At 40.2% G+C, this 27,918-nt stretch overlaps 1 protein-coding gene across 3 annotated transcripts in view; it reads right to left on the bottom strand.

Annotated features, from left to right (window-relative positions):
• The window catches only part of TPD52 (tumor protein D52), a 125,553-nt gene that overhangs the window by 47,611 nt on the left and 50,024 nt on the right, over positions 1-27,918 (bottom strand). For all 3 annotated transcript variants that reach the window (XM_071554301.1, XM_071554298.1, XM_071554300.1), the window contains one exon: positions 15,666-15,847. In XM_071554301.1, coding sequence (XP_071410402.1) covers positions 15,666-15,847 — 182 coding nt within the window. The remainder of the gene's footprint in view (positions 1-15,665; positions 15,848-27,918) is intronic.

Here is a 27,918-nt window from a genome sequence, read left to right as displayed (position 1 = left end):
ACTAGTAAAAAAAAAAGCAAAAAAGAAGGAAGAAGAAGAAAATTACATTTTAGAATAAACAAATTCATGGATTTCCATGAATGGAACACAAAGATCATTGTTCCTTTTATCACCAATAGCAAAGGAAGTACCAAGCATGCTAATACTGATCTAATACTAATCTTTCCATTTTAATTTTTAAGCTCAAAATACTGGAATGTTACCACACTAACTACAGAAGAAGGCTCCAGATTGCTAAAAATCCAATGTGTCTAATGCCAGAAAAAAAATTAAATGCAAAAATTTAAAGTTTCTATATGCGTGAGCTAGTCAGAAAGATTTTGAGTCTAGAAGTCGTGACTTTCACTCTTGGCAAAGGAATTGAAAGTGAGTAACCTGAAAGATATGTGAAGACCATTACCTTATTCTCATATACTTCATTTTAAAACAGCACAAAAATTTCTGTTGTTTATAAATATATACAGCCTTACTTACATAAGGCAGGCCTACCCACTCTGCACACTACTTGTAAGACATATGACTGCACTCAAATATGCTGGCACTGACTTGGTAAAGTAGGCAAACATTTGTACAGATGCCAAAGTACGCCTGCAAGCTTACCAAGGATCTGATCAATAATGTTCCTGAATGAAGTTTTTACTTCACTTCAAAGGAGGAAAATGCTCACCTTTCAATTACAATTAGGCTTCTTACGTACCCTGACTCACAAATACTCATGGATCTAAAGGCTGAAAGAATTAACATCTGCCACAATTTTTTATTATGAATGGGAGAAAGACCTTCCAAGTTTGGACTATGATGGGAAGAAGAAAATGGAAACGAACCCTGCTCTACTAATTCTAAATGGGGAGGGATGAGAAACAGACCAAGAACTTATGGGTCAGGATTAAAGGGAGGGTAAGGACAGATGACATTATAGTGAGGGTCGACTAGAGGTCACCTGACCAGAAGGACCAACCAGATGAAACCCTCTACAGACAGACAGGAACAGTCTCACATTCACAATCCCTGGTCCTCATGGATACCACCTCAATAGCTGCTGGAGGGACAGAACAGCAGGGTATAAACAATCCAGGAGATTCCCGGAATGCATTGGTGATAACTTTCTTCTCCAAGTGACAGAGAAACAAACCAATGAGGAGAAGTGCTGTGCTGGACCTTGTTCTCACCAACAAGGAGAGGTAATGTGAAGCTTAAGGGCAGCCTGAGCTGTAGTGACCATGAAATAGTGGAGTTCAAGATCCTTAGGGCAGCAAGAAGGGCACACAGCAAGCTCACTATCCTGGACTCCTCAGGGATCTGCTTGGAGAGGACCATGGGATAAGGCCCTGGGGGCAAGAGGGGCCCAAGAAAGCTGGTTACTTCTCAAGAATCACCAGTAAAGAGGATGCATCTAAACCAAAAGAAATTCAGACAAAAACACCATGAATCCTGGGTACATGACCAAGGAACTCCTGGACTCCCTGCATACAGGGAGTGGAAGCAAGGACAGGTGGCTTGGGAGGAACACAGAAAAACTGTCCAAAGAGCCAGAGATCAGGTTAGGAAAGCTGAAGTCTTGACAGAATTAAATCTGGTCAGAAAATGTCACAGACAACAAGAAAAGCTTCTACAGGTGTGATAAGACTAGGGAAAATATGGGCCTTTTTCAGATGGGAACAGGAGACTTGGTTACCTGGGTTATGGAGTAGGCTGAGTATTCAATTTACTTTGCCTCAGTCTTCACCAGTAACTTCTCCAGCCACAACACTGAAGTCAAAGAAGGCAAAGCCAGTGACTGGGAGAATGAAGAACCACCCGCTCTAAGAGAAGACCAGGTTCAAGACCATTTTACGAACATGAAGGTGCACAAGTCCATGGCACTTCACGAGATAAATTCATGGGTCCTGAGAGAGAACTGGTGGATTAAGAGGCTACACCACTATCCATCACATTTGAGAAGTTGTGGCATAGCAGTGAAGTCCCCACTGATTGGATGGGAAACATAACACCCATTTTTTAAAAAGAAAAAACAGAAGACTCAGGGAACTACAGTCCAATCAGTCTCACCTAAGTGCCCTGCAAGATCACAGAGCAACTCCTTCTGGAAACTATGCTAAGGCATGTGGAAAATGAGTGATAGTCAAGATGACTTCACTCAGTGCACATTGTGCCTGACAAATCTGGTGACCTTCTACAAGGTTACAGTGTTAGTGGATAAGGGCAAAACAAATTATATCATCTACCTGGAATTGTGCAAACATTTCACACTGTCCCGCACAACATCCTTGTCTATAAACTGGAGAGGCATGGATTTGACAAATGTACCACTCAGTGGATAAAGAATTGTCTGGATGGTCACACTCAGAGAGTTCCAGTCAACAGCTTAATGTCCAAGTGGAGAAAAGTGGTGTTCCTAAGGGGTCAGTATGGTGACCAGCACTGTTTAACATCTTTGTTGGTGACATGGACAGTAGACTGAGTGCACGCACAGCAAGTCTGCCAACAAGACCAAGCCCTGTGGTGCAGTCAAAGCACCAGAGGGAGGGGATACCATCCAGAGGGACCTTCACAGGCTGGAGAGATGTGCCCATGTGAATCTCACAAAGGCCAACAAGGACAAGTACAAAGTCCTGCACATGGGTCAGGCAATTCCAAGCACAAGAACAGGCTGGGAGATAATGGATTGAGAGCAGTCCTGAGGAGAAGTACTTGGGGGTACTGGTGGACAAGAAGTTCAACATGACCCAGCAATGTGCTTGCAGTCCAGAAAGCCAACTGTGTTCTGGAAAGCATCAAAAGAAGTGTGACCAGCAGGTCGAGGGAGGTGATACTTCCCCTCTATTCTGAGACCTCACAAGACCCTCAACATGGAGCAGTGAACCCACCTCTTGGGCTGCCAACATAAGAAGAACACAGACCTATTGAGTCCAGAGAAGGTCATGGAAATAATCAGGACAGAGGTACTGGACCAGGTTGCCCAGAGAAGCTATGGATGCCCCATCCCTGGACATGTTCAAGGCCCATCTGGATGGAGCTCTGAGCAACCTGGTCCTGCGGAAGGTGTCCCTGCCCATGGTGGGGGCGGGGGTTGAAACTAAAGGATCTTTAATGTTCCTTCCAACCCAAACCATTCTATGACAAATCATTTCAAACCTCCTTTTTTATTTTTTAAACTTAAATCACTGCTTAGCAAGTAAAACTTAGCCTAACCTACTCCACACGTTATTCCTTTCCACTCACTATAATTTGATTTTAGCTAAGTCTACACCAGGCCAAAGCTTAGCATACTCTTAATACATCTTGCAGAAGCAGGTAAATATTTCACAAACCCTCACATTAGAGCAATGTGTGATTCAAGTCACTTAAAGTCCCAGAAAGGGATATTTTATTTGCTGCCATGCATCACTGCTGTTCTGCATCCCCCTCCCAGGCTGGCAGCAGCAGCAGCTCTGCCTCCTGCCAAGCAGAGGATCACAGCTTGTTTACTGAGCTCTGTCTGGAGGAAGCAGAGCGCGTTTCAGTCTCGTCTCCAGCAGCCCTGTCAAGCCAGCTGCCAAGAACAGTCTTGAAAGGCTGCGGGGGGAGCAAAATCTAACTCTTAGGTAGTAATAGACCAGGGACCCAAAGACGAGTGAGGTGGTGCAGGCACTGCTCAATCTGAAAGACTAAAATGCTTTTAGGTATCTTCAAATGCATGAAGCCATAGCAAAAGAAGTAACTGAACTTGCCAGGTGAAAGGACAGATTAGCAATCAAACTTACAATTACCACTGAGATTAGGATCTCTATGTTAATACTAGAAGTTAATGAGTACAAATTGCAAATAAATTAAACTTGTATGCTACTTACATTTTCTTATGATGTATGGACAAGACCTGAAAAGTCTGATTGAGATTTCGTGTTGTAGAAGATTACAATTTTTTTAAATTTTAATATTTAAACTAACACCCTATTACTTCCTGAAGATATCAGACAGGTTAAATGTGTGTTGTACATTTCCATAAAGAAATGCTCCATATAGTTTTATAGGAACCATGAAACTTGTTCAATAAGATCTCACTGTCTTTTCAAGAGCCCGCCAGCTACTATGAAAATAAAGAACATGAGTTTTCACAGAGGACATGTACGCAATCCCTCATTCCTTCTAATAAGATCATTAATCAAAGAAAACGTGCTTAAGCCCTTTCCCTCTACCCTACTAACGAAAAGTCACCAAACACTAAGAAGTGATCAGCATTTTTCATTGTACCCAATAGTTATTTCTCTGCCTTTAGAATCGTATCGCAGTTTCTCGGTTAAGTGGGTACCTGCTCACACAGTGTGACCACATTATGTGCACTTTGCCATGTGATCAGAGCCTGCCAAGTCTCAAAGCAGATTATTTAAAATACGGCTTCAGTTTTTTTCAGAACAATCCCTTCAGGATTTGGAGAATGGGGAGGGGGGGGTGTTATTTCTCACTCAGGTTGGGTTGGCTGGATTTTAAGTTCTTTAGACAAAAAATAAATTGTTGTAAAATGCTAATACAGAAAAATAGAAAATTTGCCTCCTTTGACAGCTATTATAGAAGGAAAAAGAACTTTGGTTTTGTATGAAAATTACTCCATGATTGGCTATCATCATATTCATATTTCAGAGTCCATAAATCATGGCTATGCCTAGCAAGTTCACAAAGCAACAGACATCTGCATGCCTGCTTGGCTGTGATCATGTCTAAAATGCTGACAGAGCCATGGCAGCAGTGACCACACACAGACTCCAAAATCTATTAAGGCAAGTTTTAACAGCTACTGAATACTCTTAGAATAAAACTTCCCCCCCAACCTTTTTTTCTCTTAAAATGTACGAGTCTTTACATACACTGCAGTTCTTTCAGTACAACAGCAGTATCTGCCTAAAATTTTAAATTTAATCTTGAAAATTGAAGAAAAATCACCAAGCAAATACAATAGCAAGGGCTGTGTTACCAGATGCTCCTTACTCAGTAAGGGCAATTACATACAACCTAAGGGTTGCTTTAACTCTATTCTACTTCTTCCTGCAAAACATTTGATACACAGACATTATTCATTTGCCATTCCCATCCCAACTCCACACAAGCGCATATGAAGACAGGCAAGGCCTGTCAGTTTTGTTAGCATACTAGTGCGCTGAAAAGGAAAATAAAATAGTCTTAAATAATAGGTATGTAATGAAATGTTACTTATCTTTGCCTCTAAAGACCATGTGTTTTTTAATTGATTTGCTGAGCTGCCTAATAACACCAAAGCAGCTGAATCCCCTACACAGTTTGGCAACACTCAGCCTTAAAAGGGTTACCTTGCTTTGTAGGAATTTACCTGCTTTTGTGCCCTGGTTGAGTAACAGCATCTAAACGGGCTGACAAGTTACAGAAAGCATCAGAGGCAGAAAAGCATCTGTCAGGGCTTTGGCGTGTAGGAGTAACAGAATTAATTTTATCAGTCTTTTGGGCCTATTCCAAGTGGCAATCAACACCCACTCCTCCCTCTGACGAGCCATCCCTCTGTATCAAACAGTGACTTCAAATAAAAATGCATGACTCAATACATCAACAGCCACAAACAGCTTTTAACTATCTCTGAGGCTGGAGACGTCACAACCTCCCTGGGCAACCTGTGCCAGTGTTCAGTCATACTCACAGTGTAAAATTGTTTCCCGATATTCAGAGGGAACCTCCTGTATGTTGGTGTGTGCTCACTGCCCCTTGTGTGTCACTGGGCACTACTGATAAGAACCTGGCTCTGTACCCTTTGCTACCTCCCTTCAAGTATTTGTATACCTTGATGAGATCCCTTTTCCAGGATGAACAGCTTCAGCTCTCTCAGCCTTTCCTCACTGGAGAGATGCTCCATCTTAGGGCCCTTTACTAGACTTTCTCTTCAAATGGGGAGGCTAAAACTGGACACAGCACTCCATGTCCAGCCTCACCAGGGCTGAGTGGAAGAGAAGGATCACATCCCATCACCTGCTTGTCCAGGGCACTATTCAGCTTCTTTGCCACAAAAGCGCATTGCTGTTTCATGTCCAACAGTACCCCCTGGGCTTTTCCTGCTAAGCTGCTTTGCAGAGAGGTGGCCCCAGCACAAACTGGTGCCTGGGGCTCTACCTTCTCAGGGGAAAGACTTGGCTCTTCCCTTTGTTGAACTTCAGGAGGTTCCCATCAGACCATTTCTCCAGCCTGTCAAGGTCACTCTGAATAGCAGCATAACCACACTGTGTAACAACAACTCCTCTGAGTTTTGTACTCCAGGGTAACTTGCTGAAGGTACTCTCTGTTCCATCACTGAGGTCATTAATGAAGATGTTAAACAGGACTGGACCTGGTATTGACCCCTGGGGTACACAGTTAGCTACTGGCCTGCAGCTTCAGTAATCTTCCTATTATATAGCAGACTGAGAAGAACTATCAGTGAAATAGTTCTGTACAACATCTCTAGTTTTGCTAATACTAACAATTTTATCATCTTTCTGATATCTTACAGCCTTCCTTCTTGTATTTATATAGTTACACAGGAAGATCAATTGCCTTAAAAAAAAAAGTCAGTTTAATTAAAAATTCCTATTCTGCCAAGTTAAAAAAAAGGCAATATGAACCCAAAGACTAAATAACCCAAAAAGACATAAACCAAAAAATAAAATCAACTTTAAAATCATGATTTGTGGGAGGCCTGACTCATGCTTTCTGAAGAGCTCAAGGTTGATATATATTACCTACAGTATTTCCCTAGCTCGGTCAATTCCTTTCTCAGACTCACTTTATTGAAACTATTCCAGAGGGATGAATAATTACCACTCCATGGTTATACGATAGCATTAATTTTCCTGAGTAAGATCTGTTATATGAAGACTTACAATTCATATTTGGTACAAAACATCATTAATTCAGTTTCTCAACCTAGAAACTAAATAGCTTCTGTCTTTGGGCAAGTCTGCACCTCTCAGAGGATTGCCATGAAGAGTCCATGAACTAGTTTAGACTAAGCTGGCTCCCAAACTGAAATCAAAGGCCACACCAGCTCAGCACTGCAGCTCAACTCGTTATGCTAAGAAGAGGGTTTAGCGCACAGTTACACCCAACCCAATAAAAGCAATTACAGTGCTTTACTAACTTGGGCTGCTTTTCATCTAACCCTTACCTCTGATACAGGTTACAGGTCAAACTGACCAGACTTTAAGCCAGAAATATCTGCAACTCACCCTATGGTTTAGTAAAGTACAGTTCCCTGTATACCTGAAAAACACCACATGCCTGTATTATTGGCTCGATCCTACCTCATCCACTGGCACCCAGTGTCACTGATCTGCAAAACGTGTTGGGGACCACTGAAGTTTTCACTAAAATTCATAATCTTCTGTATCTGGAATGGCTGAGATTTCTTGGGCCTAGCTATTGAGTAAATTAATTACACTTTACTAGGAGTATTTAAGTGAGAGAGCTCCTCCCTGTGTGCTAACAGCAAGGCTTTCTCAAAGGTGTGGGGGAAATTTCCAAATATGCTGCACACAGAGATTCAAGTCATTTATTCTCATCAACTCAGAACTTTATTAATTTTTCTGCCAAGTCATGACTTCCTAATTCTGGGTTCTGCAGTTCTTGACAGCTAGGACCTGGATTAGGGGAAAAGAGAGAGTTAATCTACCTCATCTCCTATGGACAACATTCGAACATTACAATTCAGTAACAAGTTTCCAAGCATTTTTTTTCCTATCGTGTATGTCTGCACGTCCACATATGAGAAAAAGTGTGGCTTAAAGAGTATTTACAGACCTTGACATTGCCAAAAAAGCTCCAGGCCACCTATGGACTGCTCTGTTCTCCCAAGATGTTTTACACAGCATATTCCATGTCCCATTTATCATGATGCCCTGGGAAGACAGATCTGGCACAATGTTTTTATCCATAAATGCTACTAGTTTTGTGAGGCTTTTTCCTCCAAAGGTCATCAGATCTCGCAACTCCCTGCTACCTTAAACTAATGACAGAAGCAAAAACTAAGGTGAAAAATTGATTAGCAGGCTCATGTGCCCCGTATGGCCATGATCCTAGGTCTATGCTGTATAGTCTGTACCAAATGCTGCATAGGGTGCCTGATTAATATGGATTAGTTGTACTTTTGATAACAAACACCTGTCCCATGGTATCATTACTTTAACTAAACTCTAAAGTACCTAACTGGGATGAAAAACTTACAGTGTAGTCCAAAAAAATGTTTACAGACTCTGGGCTCCAGGAACTCTGGAAGCACAGTCTTGTGTATTACAGAACTACAAAAAGCAAACACCTCCATTTGTGGTTGAAAATAACCACTGACGAATGATATACAGTGGGTGGCAAAAACAGTCACAATTGTAAAGTAACCAAGTAAATAATAAGCTGTGTCCATAGGGAATAAAAATGCTATAATTTCCAAAATGCTATAAATAATTTAGAGGTTATTTGCTCTACACAGACCAAGTACACAGACCAAGTTTGCAATCACATGGCTATTCTTCATGTCTGTTTTAAAAAAAGCAGGCTGAAATTGTTCGACAGCAGACAGAGTGGCACCGTGTGCATTGTTTGGGCTCAGAGCAATGGTGAATTGCACTATATGGAAGCTTTGTAGAAAAGGGAGCTCCTGCCACCTCCTTGAATTTAGCCCTCTTGAATATAAACAACAAGGCTTCTTTTTTAAGTTGCAATGTTTGTATGTGGGGACAGGACAACATCATCTGTCCTGCTCACCACTTCTGCCTGGAATTTGGGCAAAGTTGGAGACCAAAAGCCGACCAGAATGCCAAAACCCAAGTTTGCTGATGACTAGTGCAAACCACCCTGGTCCTCAGAGAATTTCAACATGACATTCTTGTAATTTTAATCAGAGAAAGAGATTGGTTTTCACAGTGTGGAGACCAGCTGTCTGGTTATGTTTTCCATAAAAGATGCAAACTGGCAGAGATTCAGCAAAGTGTGTGTGCACACTCCATTTTGTACTTCAGCAAATTTGAGCAGGTCATAATTATTCAACAATTCAAAAACTATAATAAAGTCTTAGTTCACCTTTCAAAATGCAGGGGAATTTTGCCCTTCAATAAGCAGGTGCTTACCTGACAGGTAAGACAATTTGGAAGCTAAGGAGGGTGAGGAAGGAGCCAAGAAGTACGATGACTGCTTTGATTTCAGACAGTAACTTAGTATTACAGATGTCAGCAATATGGCACTGATCAATGTAAACCATTTGACATTACAGGTACAAGGAAATCACTCTCATATAAACTTACAAATTCTCTCAAGTTACTTACTTACATCACTACTTTTTTTTTTCACAGGCAAGAAACACTTTCCAAACCAACAAACAAAAAACCCAATCAAACAACAACAAAAATCAGAGCTGATGACAAAAGAATAGAGAAAATTTTGTGTGAAAGGCCAGGTAAGCATTCATGTTTATTAAATAAGGTTATATTAATAGGTATTTTAGTAAGTTTTGTAATTCTGCTTGCATTATGCATAAATGAGCAGAAGGGAAGCAGGAAACCACTGATCCAATGCCAATGAGCTACCAGCTACCAGCTCATGCCAGAGCTGCCAGCAACAAGTAGAACACACAGATAGAATGAAAAAATCTACTAGAACAGTCACTGTGTTCATGGGAATGAACTTACCGAAAGTGGGAGTTAAAAAAACATTCCTTGGTGGCCCTTGAGCCTTTCCCTAAGCAAGACTACACCACAAAAATCAAAAGTAATTTTGGACACCAATTCAGTATTGTGTGCAGCTTATCAGCAAATTCAAAATGCATTAATAGTTTTTTTAAAAAATCATAATGCTTCTATATGTTTCAGTCTCTTTCTTATGACCTATTTTTGTGCATCCGCACAAGTTTGAAAATTGTACTGGGAAAAGCATTGTATCACTTGTACTGCTGGTTAGTAATTACCTTCTTTCCCCTTGAGAATCACACATACAGATAAATGCTGTTTTGCTGGCAAGAAGGAAATAGACCAATGTAAAAACAAACATGTACCACTAAAACCAGTGTTACTGAAGCAAAATATGTTTCCTTTATATATCACATTACCACTTTTTTTTTTTAGCAGTAGTAGTTCAATCAACATCCAAAGCTTGTAGGATGTGCCAGGCTGCCAGGCCAGCACCTCTGCAGTCAGCAGCAGTACAGGACAGGGAAGAAATATATACTCTAAGGAAACCATCATTAAGCCTCTCCACTGCCACTGGATACTGCTACTCAGAGATTTCGCTCCCAGCTACTCACAGACACCAGGTTAAACATGAATTTGATGCCTGTGATTCCTCTGGCAAAGAAAGAGCAAAGGGCCTTGGCGATGGGACCTGGATGCTGGCTCTCTACATCAGCCCAGCTCTCTGACAGTTGTCTGGTTTTTATTTAATTTGGAAGAAAAGAGTTAAAAAAGGTTATTCAAAGGTCTTCAATATCATCTCTCTAAACCCTTCCATAGTAATCTTGCACCATTACATTGACAGTCAGGGAAACAAGGGTTCAGCCAGTGAAGATCAAATTTACCACACACTGACACCTTCCCCTGTGATGTATCTGTTCCGCACACTCAGACCGAGTTGTTCTGTGTGAGATAGCTCTGTCTGGTTGAGATGCACTCACTGGTCAAGAAGCATGTCCACTGGCATCAAAATGAAGTAGTTAACTCTAAACTCACCCTCCAGCTTAACACACAGTGACTCTGCTTACTACACAAATCTGAAACTAAACCAAACAGTGCCTTACTGAAATCCTTCCCCCTGCAGAGCACCTCTATCCATGGACCTCTATTTCTTTTCTTAGAAATTGATTTTTTTTAATCTTAGAAGTTCTTTTAAATAGTTTTCCCTATCACTATCAATTTAAATTTAAGATTGTCTTAATAAAATGAACATGGTAGAAATCAGCCAGCCTTATTCATAAAACGTAGTCTAAAAAGATACATCATTTTAAATTGGATTCCCTTCTGCTCTTATCTACAATATTATAAAAATAGAACAAAAAGAAGAATTTAAAATGTTTCCCACATAAAATTCACCCTGGCAGTCATTCAAAGAGAGTAAATATTTTGATACAATTTGCAGAAACAGCATTAGGTAGTATTTTATGATGCTCATTAAGCTGTCATGTTCTAAATCACAACCGGCATCAAATAATTTCTTCCCTTCTCCACTATTTAAGTTTGGCAATACACACTGTATAAAAGGTCTCAAGTAAAATTGCCACAGGATATACTGGAAATCCCTGCACCAGCTGCATAGTCAAGTATAAAGGAAATGTCTTTCTGATCCTACAGCCTGATAATACTGGAGTTGCTGGAGGGTTACAGAAGTCTTTGAAAATAAAGCTTCATTACACTGGCCTGGAGAGATGCAGTTTAATCCTCTTTGGAAGCTGGTCCTGCAATCCTACATTTTAGAAAATTGCTGAAAGCCATTGTGCTTTTGATGGGAATTGGTCATTAATAGTACAGGTGCAGACCATGCAAGAGGTAGTGTCAGCACAACCCCTTCCCATATTTGCTTCTTAGGAATTCCATCTGATAATGGCAGAAACAGGTCATAACAGCATCCTTTTGCCATGGATTAAGTGGCTGCTAATGTGGAGATGTAAGATAGATACTTTCTTCTTCAGGACTTCATTTCCTCTGCATGCTAAAAGAAAGAAAAAAAGATACCACCGTCTTCACATAGCTGAAAAGGAACTTTACTTTCCTATAGACCCTTTCTCATTTATATAAAATTTGGATACTTAACAGAATTGCTATGGTCTTGCTATAAAATGCAAATTTAATACAGCATTTAAGTCAAACTGTACCAAGAAACATGCTTTTATTAATTATAGTATATATTTAATAAATACAGCATACATTACATGAGATCTTGAAATTGTAATTGCAATAAATACTCTTGACACATTAAATGAATCCCAAATAACAAAATGCTGTTGCTATTTATAATCAAATACACCCTTGCCCGATCCCAGTGAAATTTTACCAACAGTGTATTTTGTCTCTAACTAAGCAGATGCATTCTTCCAATTGTAGTATCATCAATGCTGATAACAAAATACAATTTTTGCAGTTCTATGAAACAGCTTTGCCAAAGAAGGAAAACTATCAATGACCACCAAACACAAATGGCTAGCAGGTTCTTCGAATGCTTATTCAATTTAAATTTTGCATCATACTGTTATAGGGTTTATTTTACTTAAACTTTGTGGTGTTTTGGTTGGTTGGCTGTTGTTTCAAAGGTTGAAATTTCTTTTAGTAGAACTGATGGAAAAAATGCATTTATGTAGCTACTTCAAATTTTCCAAGTGAGGGACACCTTTCTTCATAGCTGTGTTTTTACCCAAGACAGTCTTTAGGGTGGAATCCTTTCCTACGGCCACACAGTGGTAGCACCAGAGAGTCCTTTACATGGACATTCCAAAAAATTACAACTGTTAGGAACCGGACTGAGAAGTTTAAGATAATAAGTTTTACAGACAAGAATCTCTTGCAGGATTTTTTTTCTTTTCAAGTAATCTGTAGCACTTTCAAAGAGCACAGGATATCGCATAAGAAAATTTTATTATAATATGAAAATAGTTGACTTCTGGTGAGAAGAAAGCCAAAGGGCCAAGGAAATGTTGAAAGCACATGTTCTCACAAGATACCTCCTTACATAAGTGGCAAGAGAGACTTCTTTCCTTTAAAGATGCTAAATTAATATTTTGGAGTTGTTGCCAAAAACCTGAAAAGATGGTACAGTAAAACCAAAGATCAGTATCAGAATACAGGTACTAGAATAGCCATGTTCAAGACTGACTTGATAAAAATAGTATAATGAATTTCTGTGTCTGAAGATTCAATTTGTTTTTTCTGTCCTGAACTGATGGCCCTCAAGAAATCATCTGTTATCTGTATATTAAAATGCCCACTCTTCTCCTTGGCATTAGCAAAAAATATTTTGCAAGCAAAACAGTAAACAGTTCTCCTGATTACACGCATGTGCAGTATGGTGATACAGTCACTTTTGTCAGCAAGTGAATTAACAGAAATAACAGTAACAAAAACCTTATTGCAGTCACCAATGTAAGCTGGTACAGATCTAAATACACTGCAAATTCAATCCAGTTAGTTTCAAGCTTTGGTAGGAGATAATCTCACACTAGTTGGACCCTTATGGTGGTGATCAAAAGCAGTCAGTGTGCACTGGCAGACTTAAGGTCTTCATACTTACAAAGAGGTCAGCGGATGAAAAAAACATATTTGTTCTGATAAGGCAAACTATAAATCAAGGAGCTGCTGCTTTACTGTGTGAGCACATCAGCTGATCAAGCAAAGGCAGGTCTTGCTACTACTTTTTAAAGTGCAGAGAGATCCAAACCCAGCAGCACCTGAATGCTACTGATGACATACAGAGCCAGCTAAGACAGCAGCTCTCCGTGTCTATTTTTGACTCCACAAGCAATTTGCCAATTTTGCTTTACAAATCCCAGTTAGAAAATAACTGGTACAACCAGGTTATATAACACAGCAAATTATGACAAGCTAAAAACTAAACAGAAGAACAAAAGACTGCTCATAACTGCAATTTTTTGTAAATTCAGATAAAATTTAGAAATTCCAAATCCAGAACCAAAATTAACTGGAAAAAGTTGGCAACATTTATTTAAATTATTTTTTTCTTATATAACTATTTAGAGGATTAGGGCCATATAGTATTAAAACACAATTAGTCAGAGACAAATTCAGGTTTCTGGTCAGAATCAAGGAGAAAGAAGATTTGAATCAGTCACCTACATCTGAAATGAATTAAATATGATTAACTATCGAGTACTTCCAGCACCACTATATTCTCCAATGTTGTCTGTATCATTTTGTGAACAAACTTAATTTCATTAAAAATGCCCAGGCTGTTAAACTCCAACTCCACTCCCACTCACAAGCAGTGAGAACAAAGTATAAGAAAGCTTTTTATGGATACACTTGTTTTTATAATTATAACAAGGTGCCAAAAATATAACTGGCCTAAATCTTCTCAGCCCCAGGTTTATGCTCCCAGCATTCAATGGACTCTGAAGGTTCTGCTCCAACAATAGTTTCCTTGGGCCTCATCTTCCCCCGTACCTCTAATGAGAGGTTACCAATGAGAGTTTAAACACTGAGGAAAGTGAGAAAGGCAAGTGGCAGAAAAGAGATCTGGGTTTCAAAACAGTACACTTTGGGTTATTCAGGGTAGAGAAGAAGCTCTCCAGAAGTGAAAAAGTGCCTAGAAGAGGTCACTGATCTATAAGGACAAACTCCTCAATGCTCTTGATGTACAGAAGTTAGGCAGGCCTGGCAGAAGGCTGTTGCAGCTGAACTGGGAGCTTCAGTCTGAACTCCACCACAAAACCAAAATGAATGGTCATAGATTGAGATTAATATAGGAACACTCCTCAGGCTGCAAGAATGGCCTTGGGATAGGCAAAGCTCATCTCAGTTTAGCATCAACAAGAGATGCAAAGAGCAATAAGGGTTTTATCACTACAGTACCAGCAAAGGATTAAGATGATCTTCACCTGCTGCAAAATGTGACAGGCACAAAGGACTCAGTTCATACTGGAATATCAATCACATTTGCTTTGAAAGTCATAGACCTGTCAAAGACAGGAAGTTGGATATAAAAATGTTCTGAAAGTACTATCACAGAGTTGTACACAAACGTGATTATTTCTGTTAAATTTCCTTTTGTTAAATCAACTATTTCAGAACTGATTATCAAAGGAATCCTATTTAATGTTTTAGAAACAGTGATGTAGCAGATCAACAAAGATGCTCCTCCTCTCTCAGGGTAAAAAGAGGGAAAAGAGATGGACTAAAATATTCTGATGCTATGAGTTCAAAAATATGGTATTTTGCCTACGTATTAAAAACTAAGTGTTAAAGAAACCTGGAGACTAAATAGACAAGATATCTTTGAATAATACATAATCATACGGTGCTAAAGACAGTTTAGAAAGTTTATCAATACTATTTCCACTTGAATTCATTGCTTCCTTATCTTTTAGCTCTCTAACTATTGTATTCCCAAGCAAAACTGTTCTAGTTCCAGCACAGTTGTTCTGTTTCAGGACACAGTGAAACTTTATGCCAAAATCTATATAAAAATCACCTGCTACAATATGGAATATTTGATCACATTAGCACTGATAATCTGCTATGAACTGTATTATCAGAAATAATGTGTAAACTCCCCAGTACATCACCCTGTGTATATATATTTAGCATAAATAGCTCCTGCCTAAGGAGCAATTTACATGGGATTAAAGTTCCACATTCACAAAACTCCCAAGTATTTCAATAAGCAGTGCTTGTTTTAACAATTCTGATGACAACCATTTCTCTTCAGTGACAAAACTCCCAGTAACTTCCTTTGCTCATTATAAGCTGGGATAAGGTAGATATCAATACAGCAAATGTGCAAAGGAAGGTGCATTCCAGACAATGATGCCTGAGCTACGCAGATCTGTTTGTGACCATACTTGCTTTCTGCAGAATATGTTACCTTCCACAGTTTACACCACAACATTCATACAAACTACCTAAGCTCAGTCAGAAGATGGTCAAGTACCTTTGGCCAAGCATTTCAGGATGTCATTCATGTTACTCACCTACCATAACTTTATTACTTACTTTCCATCAACTTCTGGTCTTTTGCACACACAGTGAAACTTGCCACCAAAATCTATGTAAAGATCATCTTCTACAAGGTGGAATATTTGACCAATGGCAATTTTATCTTTGGCAGGCCCCATCTGAATTAAAGGAGAGCGTCTCAACATGGATGCAAAGGATTCTGATTTCTGTGAAGTAACCTAGAGATGAATAATAAAAAAGAAAAAGCATTTCACAAAACACGCCATCTGAAGGAGGAATTAAATTAAACTTGTAACATACAAAAAGGCTTTATTCACTGAAGAACAAGTGAAGATTTTACGTGCTTGGCACATTTTTAGCAAGACTTCTAAGGAGGCATCTCGTACATTTCTCCAACTCCAAACATTTTACACGTTAAAAGTAAAGCTTTCATTAATTCAGTCATAGAAAACATTACATTTTGCATCTTCTGAAAACTTCTGACAGTTCTACTATTGGTTAGGCAAGTTAATTTAAAAATGCATTCCAAATGTAGGAGATACTCCTGAAAAGAACATCTGTCACCTCTTTGTTATCTCCTCAGTGAAAACCAACCAGAGTGAGCACCTTGCAGGTATTCGTGCAACTATATTTAATACTGAATAATACTTGTTTTAAAGAACAAAACCATTCTGACAAAGCACCAAAAGTAGAAAACGTGCCCAGGACTGATCTAATACTTGAAAAAAAAAATAAAAACTTGAACCATCCCTTCTTTCATCTCCACAAAATCAAAGTAGCTAAATAAAGAAAATGCCAGTTTCTTCTCATAGAGCTTTGGGGAAATGGGAGAAAATCAATCTTTCTGCTCTTCTTCCTGGCGAGAGACATCTCTGCTGTGTGACCTGACAAAGCTGACTGTCACAGGCTTCCCACCACATGCTGGGTGAAATATCCAACTATATCAAAGTAAGACTCAATCTCACACATGTTTTCCCTAATATGCTAAATTTGACCACTTTTTAAGATTACTGTGTTTGAAATGCAATTCGTAAGAAAAGCCGTCTTGCAAGTAACAAATGAAAAGGGAGAAGCATTTTGGAAGCAATACATACCTGAAGGTGAATCTAAGGGAATCACATTATAGATGGCTAAATAGATTTAAAAATTGAGAACCTATTAATGTTTTGCCACATTTAGCAGTAATTAACTGATAATAATTACTTTGTGCAAGATTTCAAACTATTTTGGAACCAGCAGAAGAACTAAACTGAACAAAATAATCAAGCAATTGAAGGTTTACAGATCTGCTGGCTTCAACAACGCACTTTTCCATTGACTGCTTCAAGTGGATGCTGAAAATCCATCTGTATTTTATATGAACAGAGAATAATGCCATCATTTTCCTTGTACATTTGGAAACCTTTTGGTTTTTGGGAAGTCAAAACACAAGACAGTTTTGAATTCCAGCTCTGCTGCAAGGCACAAACAGCACGCATTTTTCTGATGGGATACAGCCTCGGGAATTATAAGCCGGAGATGTGACACCTGGTAAATCTGCTGCTTCAGAAACAGGAGCTGTTAAATGTGGCATCCTAAGGACAAGGGCTGAACACGCAACACGTGCACACACAGGGTACAAAATGAAAGCATCTGGCAATGGTAAACCACAAACAGAGCAGTAGGACTTTGTACAGGAAAACTACTATCAGATAAGGTTCCCAACATAGGACTATTTGAATTTCACAATGCAGTCTGAATTCAAATATATGAAAATTAATTATAGAAGATGCATTTTTAAGTGCTCCAACAAAAAAATGCAACATAGAGGAAACAGTAAGAGGAAGTGTTGAAATGTGATTTACCACATTAATTAAGAGGGCAGCAGAAAACTTTAAACCAATGTATAAATTGTAAGCTAGAAGTAAACATTTCAAAATTAACATCTGTCTGGGCAGGAGATTATAAACCAATTGTCATATTGAAATACCAAAACCCGTTTCAAGGGAAACTAAGGTACAACAAAGTGCAAATTCAGTGGTCTTTGACTGAAGGGCAAAGCTTAGAACATGACAGCAACATATAAACTCAGGATGACAAGGAATACTATCATTCCATCCCAGAATATTTTCAGGTTTCCTTCACTGCAAGGCAAACTAATAAGCAAATTGGTCTAAAAACAAATCACACAAAAAACACAATCCACAAAAACCAACCAAACAAAAACACCCACAGGCAGATGTTATCATTTGTAGAGTAATGAACACCAAGTTGGGAGTGTCGACCTGCTGGAAGGCAGGAGGGCTCTGCAGAGGGATCTGGATAGACTTGAGAGATGGGCTGATTCCAATGGGATGAAGTTCAATAAGGCCAAGTGCCGGGTCCTGCACTTTGGCCACAACAACCCCATGCAGCCCTACAGGCTGGGCACAGAGTGGCTGGAGAGCAGCCAGGCAGAAAGGGACCTGGGGGTTTGGATTGTCAGGAGGCTGAACATGAGCCAGCAGTGTGCCCAGGTGGCCAAGAAGGCCAATGGGATTCTGGCCTGTATCAAGAATAGCGGGGCCAGCAGGACCAGGGAAGTGATCCTTCCCCTGTACTCTGCATTGGTGAGGTCACACCTTGAGTACTGTGTTCAGTTCTGGGCCCCTCAGTTCAGAAAGGATATTGAGGTGCTGGAGCGAGTCCAGAGAAGAGCAACAAGGCTGGTGAAGGGACTGGAGCACAAGCCCTATGGGGAGAGGCTGAGGGAGCTGGGGTTGTTCAGCCTGGAGAAGAGGAGGCTCAGGGGAGATCTTATCACTCTCTACAACTAAGTTCTAGCCAGGTGGGGGTTGGTCTCTTCTCTCAGGCAACCTGCAGTAGGACAAGAGGGCATGGGCTTAAGCTCTGCCAGGGGAGGTTTAGGTTGGATATCAGGAAGAAGTTCTTTACAGAGAGAGTGGTCAGGCATTGGAATGGCCTGCCCAGGGAGGTGGTGGATTCTCTGACCCTGGAGGTTTTAAGGTGAGACTGGACGTGGTACTGAGTGCCATGATCTGGTAATCAAAGTGGGGTTGGAATAAAGGTTGGAGTTGATGACCTCGGAGGTCTCTTCCAACCCAATTGATTCTATGATTCTATGAACACGTACTCCACAGCTAAGTTCAGATCTTGCATAAAGAACAACTTCGTTTTGATATTTCAACAGGAGATGAGGAGGTCCACCTATGGTTTGAACTAATTTAAAGAATGCTGCTGGAATCAGACACTACACTAGATGATCATCAACAAATGAACTGCCGTTTCTTACATGTAGTTCATCTAGAAAAAGCCTGAGTTAGTACAGAGGATCAAAAGAACTGAGTTTGGTTTGAAGGAAATTTTCCTAAGTTAGCTAAAAAAGATGGCATTAGTAATGGCCATTGAACAACACTGAGATTTCTTTGCTAAGCAATTAATACAATTCACTGCTAATTCCTTCATCTCTTGGCAATTACACCCATGAAATGGCATTCACCTCATTCATGTTGCCTTCATATGATGGCACACTCAGTAGGCTCTCTACACTAAAAAAATCTCACAAGCAGCAGGCTTTGATCTCCCTATCATGAATATGAGTACATCAATATCCTATGGGTTTCCTGTTTTCATCACCTAAAAAGGGTCCATTTTGGTTAATAACAGCCCTTTCCTTATTTCCCTGACAGGAAAAAATACAGATATTAAATTCTCCCATGTGCAGAATTGCCTGTGAAATAATCTCTGTACACAACACAGAAGTACCATCTTTACACACTGACAGATGTGCTTATTCCTTATTAGAACACAGATTTAACTAAAATACAGATGTTAATGTACAAAGAAATCCTTTGCCATTCTCCACTGGGGACAGTCTTCCAAGAAGCCACCAGGAATCAGTTTGAATTCTATTACAGGTCTACAAGTTTGCAGTGTTCTCTATTCTGAGTCCTGGAAAGGAACTTCTCAAGAGCACAAACAGCTCATTTACATATACAAGAACCCTCAAGAGACGCCATTAGTTACTGCCATCAAGGACTCTTTTGTGGAGAGTCTAGAAACAGAGTGAGATAAAATGCAGTTATTTTCTCCAGTTTTCTGCATAACCTAAAGCAGATCTCATTAAACAGTAATTTATCTCAAGCATTTAAAGAGATTTAAAGGCATTTTGAGTGCTTCCCTCTATGATTTCTAAATCTCCTTAACTGGATTCTCCACAGTAACATTATGGAAAAACAGGAAGACTGGATAATAAAAGGGCAACGTCCCTTACTAAGCACTCTCCTTCTCTGATTCTCAAGGAGTGTTGACCAGGCAGTTCTCATAGATAATACATCAATAACATGTCAAGTTGTAAAAACTGGAGAATATTTAAAAATTCAGGAGCACAAATGGCATGTTCTTTTCAAGTACCTGAAGTATAAAGGCTTTTGTCCTCTCCTCCTTCTTAAATGCCTAACCTGTTTGATTTTCGTTCTAATTTCTGGATTTCAAAGTTTTTCACAAATATTTAGATACCATTCACTTTCTGCATACACAGTTCAAAAAAAACCAACAGCTCTTTCAATAACAGCACTCCAAGACGATATATATTAACTGGAGAGTGGGAAAAGTCATAGATTTAAATCCCAGTAAGATACAAAAAAAAAGTAACACCAATGGAGGAATGTAAAATACAATTTCTGGAGCAAAGCCTCTGACTGTACAAGCAGGGAGGTCCTATCCCACCCACTGAGCAAAGTATCTGAAAATCCAGGCTACATGCCTTGTGTTTGCTTGCAAAGGCATGTTGGAATGTGAGATACATGGATGAGACAGAGAGAAGAGTTGGGAGATTGGTAATTTGATTGCTACAGTTAAGGGGTGAGTAACATATTAACATCAAGCAGCATGCAAAGAACACAACCCTCTCTAACTATTAAATTTTGTTTTCCTCAGCACTGTCACCCGTAGCTAGAAAGACTTTTCTCTCCCAAGTTAGACAAAACAGCAAACTGGTAAAAACTTTGCAGTAACCAGTTAGTACGATGCCACAATAGCTAAAGGCCCCAACAACTTAAGATACTCAAAACAGGACTGGAAAAGGCGCTGAGCAACCTGAACCAAACCTGAAGTTTTAGTAGGAAAGAAAAGTTTAGCAAAAAACATATTTTAAAAGTATAAGAGCTGATGTTAATTTTTATTACTTATTTACTCTAAAAATCTGGTCAACCTCTAGTAAGTGCCTGATCCACATTTCTTGAAAACCAACCTAATTGTGCATATTCAGGCTCACTCCACTATACAGCTATTGTCTTCCAAGACATTCCCACTAAACCTGCAGAGCCTTCTACATCTCCTTCAGTCACAGACTTTTTGTGTCCTCTTCCAAAGTTGTTCTGCCGGAGGGTAAAACACCCCATGCTGCTCACCTTGGATCTCTACCACTTGCACCTCTATCCAAGGGACAAGATGACACATAATCATTCTTTTCCTTCCTTCAAATATTGTCCTACAGTTTACACACATCCTGAGATGCAGAAAACACCATCAGTAATTGCCTAATTAACAGCACTAGCTACAGTATTAGATGGCCTACTCCTTCAAAGAAGGCTTGTGCCTACCATTACCTTCACTACCTGAAGGGAAGTTATAGCCAGGTGGGGGCTGGTCTCTTCTCCCAGGCACTCAGCAATAGGACAAGGGGGCACGGGCTCAAGCTCTGCCAGGGGAAATTTAGGTTGGATATCAGGAAAAAATTCTTTGCAGAGAGAGTAATCAGGCATTGGAATGGGCTGCCCAGAGAGGGGGTGGATTCACCATCCCTGGAGGTTTTTAAACTGAGATTGGATGTGGCACCGAGTACCATGATCTGGTAAATGGACTGGAGCTGGACCAAGGTTGGACTTGATAATCTTGGAGGTCTTTTCCAACCCAAGTGACTCTATGATTCTATGATTCTTTTTTCAAATAACACAAGCTACACAGCTCTGCAGGCCAGGGGTTCAGCTACTTCCTTATTATCAACAGATATGCAAACAATAAAGAGAGACACAATTTGATAAATACTTTTACTTACAATATACAGTATATGCTTGCTTATATTTTGAAGTACTAGGAGGAACAGATTGCCCAGAGCAGCTGTGGATGCCCCATCCCTGGAAGTGTTCCATGCCAGGCTAGATGGGGCTCTGAGCAACCTGGTTTAGCAGAAGGTGTCCCTGCCCATGGCTGAGGGGGTGGGTCTAGATTATCTTTAAGGTGCCTTCCAACACAGCCCATTCTATAATTCTGTGAAATCAGAAGTCTAAGGTGAGGAACATCCCTGAAACATGACTGAGGAACATCGCTTGGACTTCAATACAAACAGCAATGCAAAGACAGGAACCATCTCTTCTCCATCTCCATTCTACTATTTGACAAACATTTGTAAAAAGTACCAAATTACCTGTTACCCTCTTACTTGCCAACACCATTCATCACATGCAGTATTAAGGAGTACAATCTGCAAATTGCTAGCTAATATATGCCATTTACATATGGACTACACAAACTACAGATGTCAGAGGGAAGCTCCAGTGACTCAAAGATGTAGAAGGCTATTTTAGAATTTTTTGTGAAGGCTGATGTTTAATTCTGCAATACGTACCAAAGCAAATTTTAAAGTGCTGTAAATGATTTAAAAACTCCAAATGTTTATGGATAAAACAGACAGGTGAAACTATGAACATAGCAGAAAATGGGAAGATTGCATTAGGCAGAGCTGTATAAGAATAAACCAGGCCATGGGAGTAATAAACATAACTAAATACAACAGCCACAAAATTCACCTACTAGGGCTCATAAGTAACAGCAAAACATCATCCAACTTACACCACAGTTATAACCAAAGACAGCATGAACACAGAATTTGTTCTTTTTAAGTCCACTGTCTTGCATTTATTCCCCCCCCAGAACACAGCTCTTTTTTCTCCCGGATTAGTGGACTGGGTTTTGTCCCATTAAAAAAAAACATATATCAAACAACTGAAGTTTATGCTGCTACCTCACAGATTCGCTTTGCAACCCAAAGTGGACAACCACAGATACAAGGAAGATCTCTTCAGTTTCCTTTACACAAAAGACTTTTCTATTTTATTTCATACAAACCGATTAAGGTGAAGAACTGATTTAAACTTCTTGCTAACAAAGGGTTTTAAAGATTAAATGCTGAACAAAGCTGAAAGAAAAGCAAGAATGGTGATATTGAATAAAACTACTGAAGGGAAATAGTCCACACAGAAAGCATGAAACAAGGATTTATGATTCAAAGCAGTAACTTAGGGGCAAATATACGATTAATGACTGAAAAGTCAAAAAGAAGAACTCTGAAAGCAATCAAGGAGAAAACTGGAAGCTTACCTGCAAGTAAGCAAGAAGATATTTATCAAAAGCTTCATATGAATCACTCCCTATTGGAAGATTGTTACAAGGCCAAATTTCCACAAGGAAAGCACTTGCACACCAGCTTACACTCTGATGACCTGAATTCCATAAGTATTCTAATCCAATACTAATTAATATCCACAGACCAGTAAAAGAAGTATCAGTATAACTAAAAGTTCCAGCAGACACCATATTCCTCCATTTCTGCCCACTCTGAGTAGTGATTTGAATTCCACCCGCAATGGCAGCAAATTCCAAATTATATAGTTTGGGAATAAACCTAAAGAACATCTGTACCCATCTTCTTAGAGGTACGTTTTGAAGCAATTAGAAGAGAGAAGAAGAAAACAACCACTTTTTAATATAAAATGGTACTACAAAACTGGTATTCAAGAATCACAGAGTGAGTACTAAAAGTTTTTCCTTCCAAACTTAAATATTTGGAAGGGAAAAAGCCTCAGGTTTTATGACTGGAAGAAAACAAGGGACTGCTGCATACAGTGTGCTAGAGGTCCCAGTGTCCCAGCATACCTGGGAGCACACACTGAGCTCAAGTCTCTGGAGAAGAGCACCCTCTCCCCTGTAGAAAATCTGAGAGATCATCACGATCTACTCCTGTGCTGGTTTAAATGTATACCAGCAGGAGAAACAAACTCAACACAAAAGAAATTGTAAGTCAGAGCTACAATTTAATGACAGTATTACAATAAACGCAATGCCACAAAGAGAAATTGGTCTCAACCCACAAAATCCAGAAGTATAACCCAGCACCCTGGGGCACAAACACAAAGGGGTTTGTTAGCCCCTGTACTGAGACCCACGTGGTTCTCCCAAGTCCAAAGCAAAAGGAAGTAAAAAAACTTGTTGGTGCAGCTGACATGAGGGTTGTAGCCTGGTGAAGGTTGGTGGTCTCCTCCTGTCGAGGTTCTGCTCCTCCTCCAGATCCGACAAGCGGTTCCCTGAGGTCTTCAAACCCCCAAGATTATCTCCCCTCAGGTCCAGGTGGGAGCACTCAGTACCTCCCCCAGGGCAGGGAGTCACACAATGGATGATTAACTCTGTGAGTCATGGAGTATTTTGGAATCATTGATGGCCCATCAGCAGACATGTTCCCTCAGGCTGGGTGTGGAGGTGCTAACAACTCCCTGGAGGGGAGTTATCACAGCTCTTATCTCACAGGCTTCTTTCACACCCAGCTCCCACCCTGAGGGGTCTGGTGTGCCCTGGGCAACTGCTGCAAATGGGCCATTGGTAACAGTTCTTGGGAAATGAATAGAGGGTGTAGAATACACAGCTTTTGGTCACCCACACACAGTGATAAACTGCTGAACTAGGACAACTCCATAAACCTTCTCTGCAGCTTGGACAAAACAACCTGACAACATTTCAAACCTTAGTTTAAACTGGCTAACTTAAAGCTGCTCTTGCCAATCTATTTGAAATCAGCTAAGCTATAAATCCTGGAATATGAAGAATATCCTACTTTATTAATTTAATGCCAAGTACAGTACAATACTACTAAAAAAGCCTCTGGGAAATCCTACTTAGACAGTTACATGAAATGGATATCCAAGCTGCCCTCATAAGGCAGAAAACACCAAAAATAACACTAGAATAGAAACTCTGATGTTGCTTTCTGACACTCATGTATTATGAACGACGCTTTTTTCACAGAACAGTTTGTGTTGGAAGGGACCTTAAAGATCACGTAGTCCCAACCCCCACTGCCATGGGCAGGGACACCTTCTACCAGACCAGCTTCCTCAAAGCCCCATCCAGCCTGGCCTCAAGACACTTCCAGGGATGGGGCATCCACAGCTTCCTGTTCCACTGCCTCACCACCTTCATCATCCTTCCTTTTATCCAACTCAGACCTACCCTCTTGCAATTTAAAACCATTGCCCCTTGTCCCATCACTTCAGGCTCCAGCAATAAAGATTGAGAGAGACTTTTTACAAGCCCTCTAAATGTTGACAGAACACAATAAGGTCTTCCTGGAACCTTCTCTTCTCCAGGCTGAAGAACCCCACTTCTCTCAGCCTGCCTTCACAGGAGAGGTACTGCAGCCCTCTGATCGTGTTTGTATATATACTGTCCTCATAATAACAAACAACATAATACTGTGAACTAAGCATATTTTTAAAAGAGATGCAAATAACAATTAACCAAATACATACAGAACTTAACCAGTAAAATACTATGGTGAAAACAGTCTTTGCCTCTCATAATTAAACTTTTCAAGCAGGATCATGTAGATCTTAAAGGAGAAAACAGATCACACGAATCGGATTTGTACACTGTGTATAATATTCAGGTTTTCCTGAACTGTATTTTTAATACCAAAACATCTTTGTTGTCTGGAAATCTCTTTAGGTTGTTGTTAAGGCTACTTGTGGCTTTTCTCAATTTGAAGATGAGTATTTCTCAAACTTCTCATCAAGATGCAACACATAAACTGTTCTTCAAACTCCTGAAAGGGCATAATTATTCAGAATACTTTGTAAACATACTTATCAATGCCTTATTACAAGCTGCTAAATCAAATGGAGCAATGTATGTATGTATAGCCAGACTTTGTGAACGCAGATCTGGGAAGGGCTCTCACCACGTGGGTGTGCCCTTCCAGCCTGCACAGTGGGTTTTTTAGGTGAGGCACAGCGTGTGCAGAACTGGCCCCACCGTTTAAGTCCTGAGGTCCATCTGCCATGGCCGAGCGAGCTTGGACAGTGACAGTGAAGTCCTCGGGACTGTCACAGCACCCGGTACTAACTGGGGCTGACCCTGCTGAGCATCCGAGATCTGACGGGATGGGATGGCAGGGAGGCATTGAACTGCCAGGGGATGGTCCCCACTGAGCCTCGAACTCAGGACCTTGGGATTCAGAGTCCAGAGTGCTCTCCTTTACACCATGGGCCTGCCACACAAATGGAGCAATATTGTTCATAGAACAAGTCAGTTTTTTCAACTAACAAACTAATCTTATATGTTCTACAACAAACACTGCACTATCATAGTAAATCCAAAATAAGGTGAATTTTTGAGCCAAGTATACGTATCCCTGACCCTTATTAGAAGAGTCAAAGGTACATTCTATTTTGTTTGAGTTTGGGGTTTTTGGTATTACATACAGTGTCACGCGCGACTAAAATTTAAAACCATACTTTTATTTCCTCTGATTTTATGTAAGTGTGCTTATGTTTAGGAGGAACAGCATAAAACAGTACAGCACATCTGAGGGGACGGCCAGCACAGCTGTATCAAGTAAATTAATCATCTGCTGCTGCCAGACCCTTTTTTGAAACTTCATCAATGAACTGCCCATTTAAAACACCAGAAAGCAGCAGAGTCATGTTGCCAACACACTGTAATGCTCCCCAAACCACAGAGGCTTACCAACAAATCTTACAATGTTTAATCTGCTGCACCGGTTGACTAAATACCAACTTCTTTGTGTCTGTTGTAAAAGGAAGGTTTTCCTGTTATCTTCACATTTTCATAGAGTCATAGAATCGATTGGGTTGGAAAAGACCTCCGAGATCATCAACTCCAACCCTTGGTCCAACTCCAGTCCATTTACCAGATCATGGCACTCAGTGCCACGTCCAATCTCAGTTTGAAAACTTCCACCCCTCTCTGGGCAGCCCATTCCAATGCCTGATTACTCTCTCTGTAAAGAATTTTTTTCTGATCTCCAACTTAAATTTCCCCTGGCAGAGCTTAAGCCCGTGCTTAATACTGGATAGACAGGGCAGAAACTCATAAACAAGACTTTCATAAAAGATTTCAAATGCAGCTTTGAAAATAAGCTGTTGACTAGCCAGGTGGAACATTTACTATATAACACTGAGCTAAGACTTTATTTAACAACATAAAATAGCACATAATTTGGTCACAATAAATCTGCTTATTTTTCTTTAAATTAAATAACTTCTATATACCATTTAAAATATGAAGTATTTATCTATATATTTTTATCAAGGATTATCTTATGGCAAAAAAATAGAACATCAGCCTCTAAACCAGGGAAAGTGGGCGAACCTACTGCACGCATTATGTCAAACAGAAAATCAAATCAAATGAGCACACAGAGTCCTAAAAACAGATGATGTTTTGAGCCCGGAATCTGCCTGTGCAGCATGACTGCTAAGACAGAACTCTGCACCGCTTCTCTGAACATTTACATGTGTATCCTTGCATTTTAGGTTGCCATGCTGGAATTGGACACTGGTAATCCCACACAACAGCTTGGTATTTTCTCCATTTATCACTTTTTCCAGGTTCCTGGAGGACAGGATGCCATTTCAATAGTCCTAATATGAGAATAACTGTGATCTCCCACAGCAACATTGGATGTCAAATAACAATAACCACTCACAGATCTCCAGCAATGCCAAGGCAATCACTCCCCAACACAGAGCTATCTGAAGGAGGAAGCACCAGAAGACAACACCTCCAGAGCCGTGATCTTCCTCATGTCAGCCAAGGACACACCTGTGCAGAGTGCCCAGGGCCTTTCCATGTGAATTTGTGTTCCTGAGTGCACTGCTGTGATAAGTAGCGGTGACAACTTTACTGTACTATAATTGTCCTCCAAGGAGACAGCATGCATCGTTCCTCTGCTGTCCAACAACATTAAAAGCCCTGTCTGCTCCATCTCACAGTGTTGCTCCACCACCATGTCATGCTCGCATTCCTGTCATATGCAAAGCAGGTCTTTGACAGACCCAGCTGTGCTTACAGCTGAGAGAAACCCAACTCAGAAAAGAGAAGTTTTGGAGCCTCAGCCAGAGCGTTCACAAGGCAGAACTCCTCCTTCACAGAGGTCAAGAGAAGGGCAAACAGGTTCATTGCTACTTTAATGCAAACCAGTATTCGGAGCAGATCCAGCTGAGATGATGCTGAGAAG

This window comes from Pithys albifrons, chromosome 4 (genome assembly GCF_047495875.1).
Source record: "Pithys albifrons albifrons isolate INPA30051 chromosome 4, PitAlb_v1, whole genome shotgun sequence".
NCBI classification, from domain to species: domain Eukaryota; kingdom Metazoa; phylum Chordata; class Aves; order Passeriformes; family Thamnophilidae; genus Pithys; species Pithys albifrons.
Note: the sequence above shows the minus strand (reverse complement) of the source record. Positions and strands in the feature narration are given on the sequence as shown.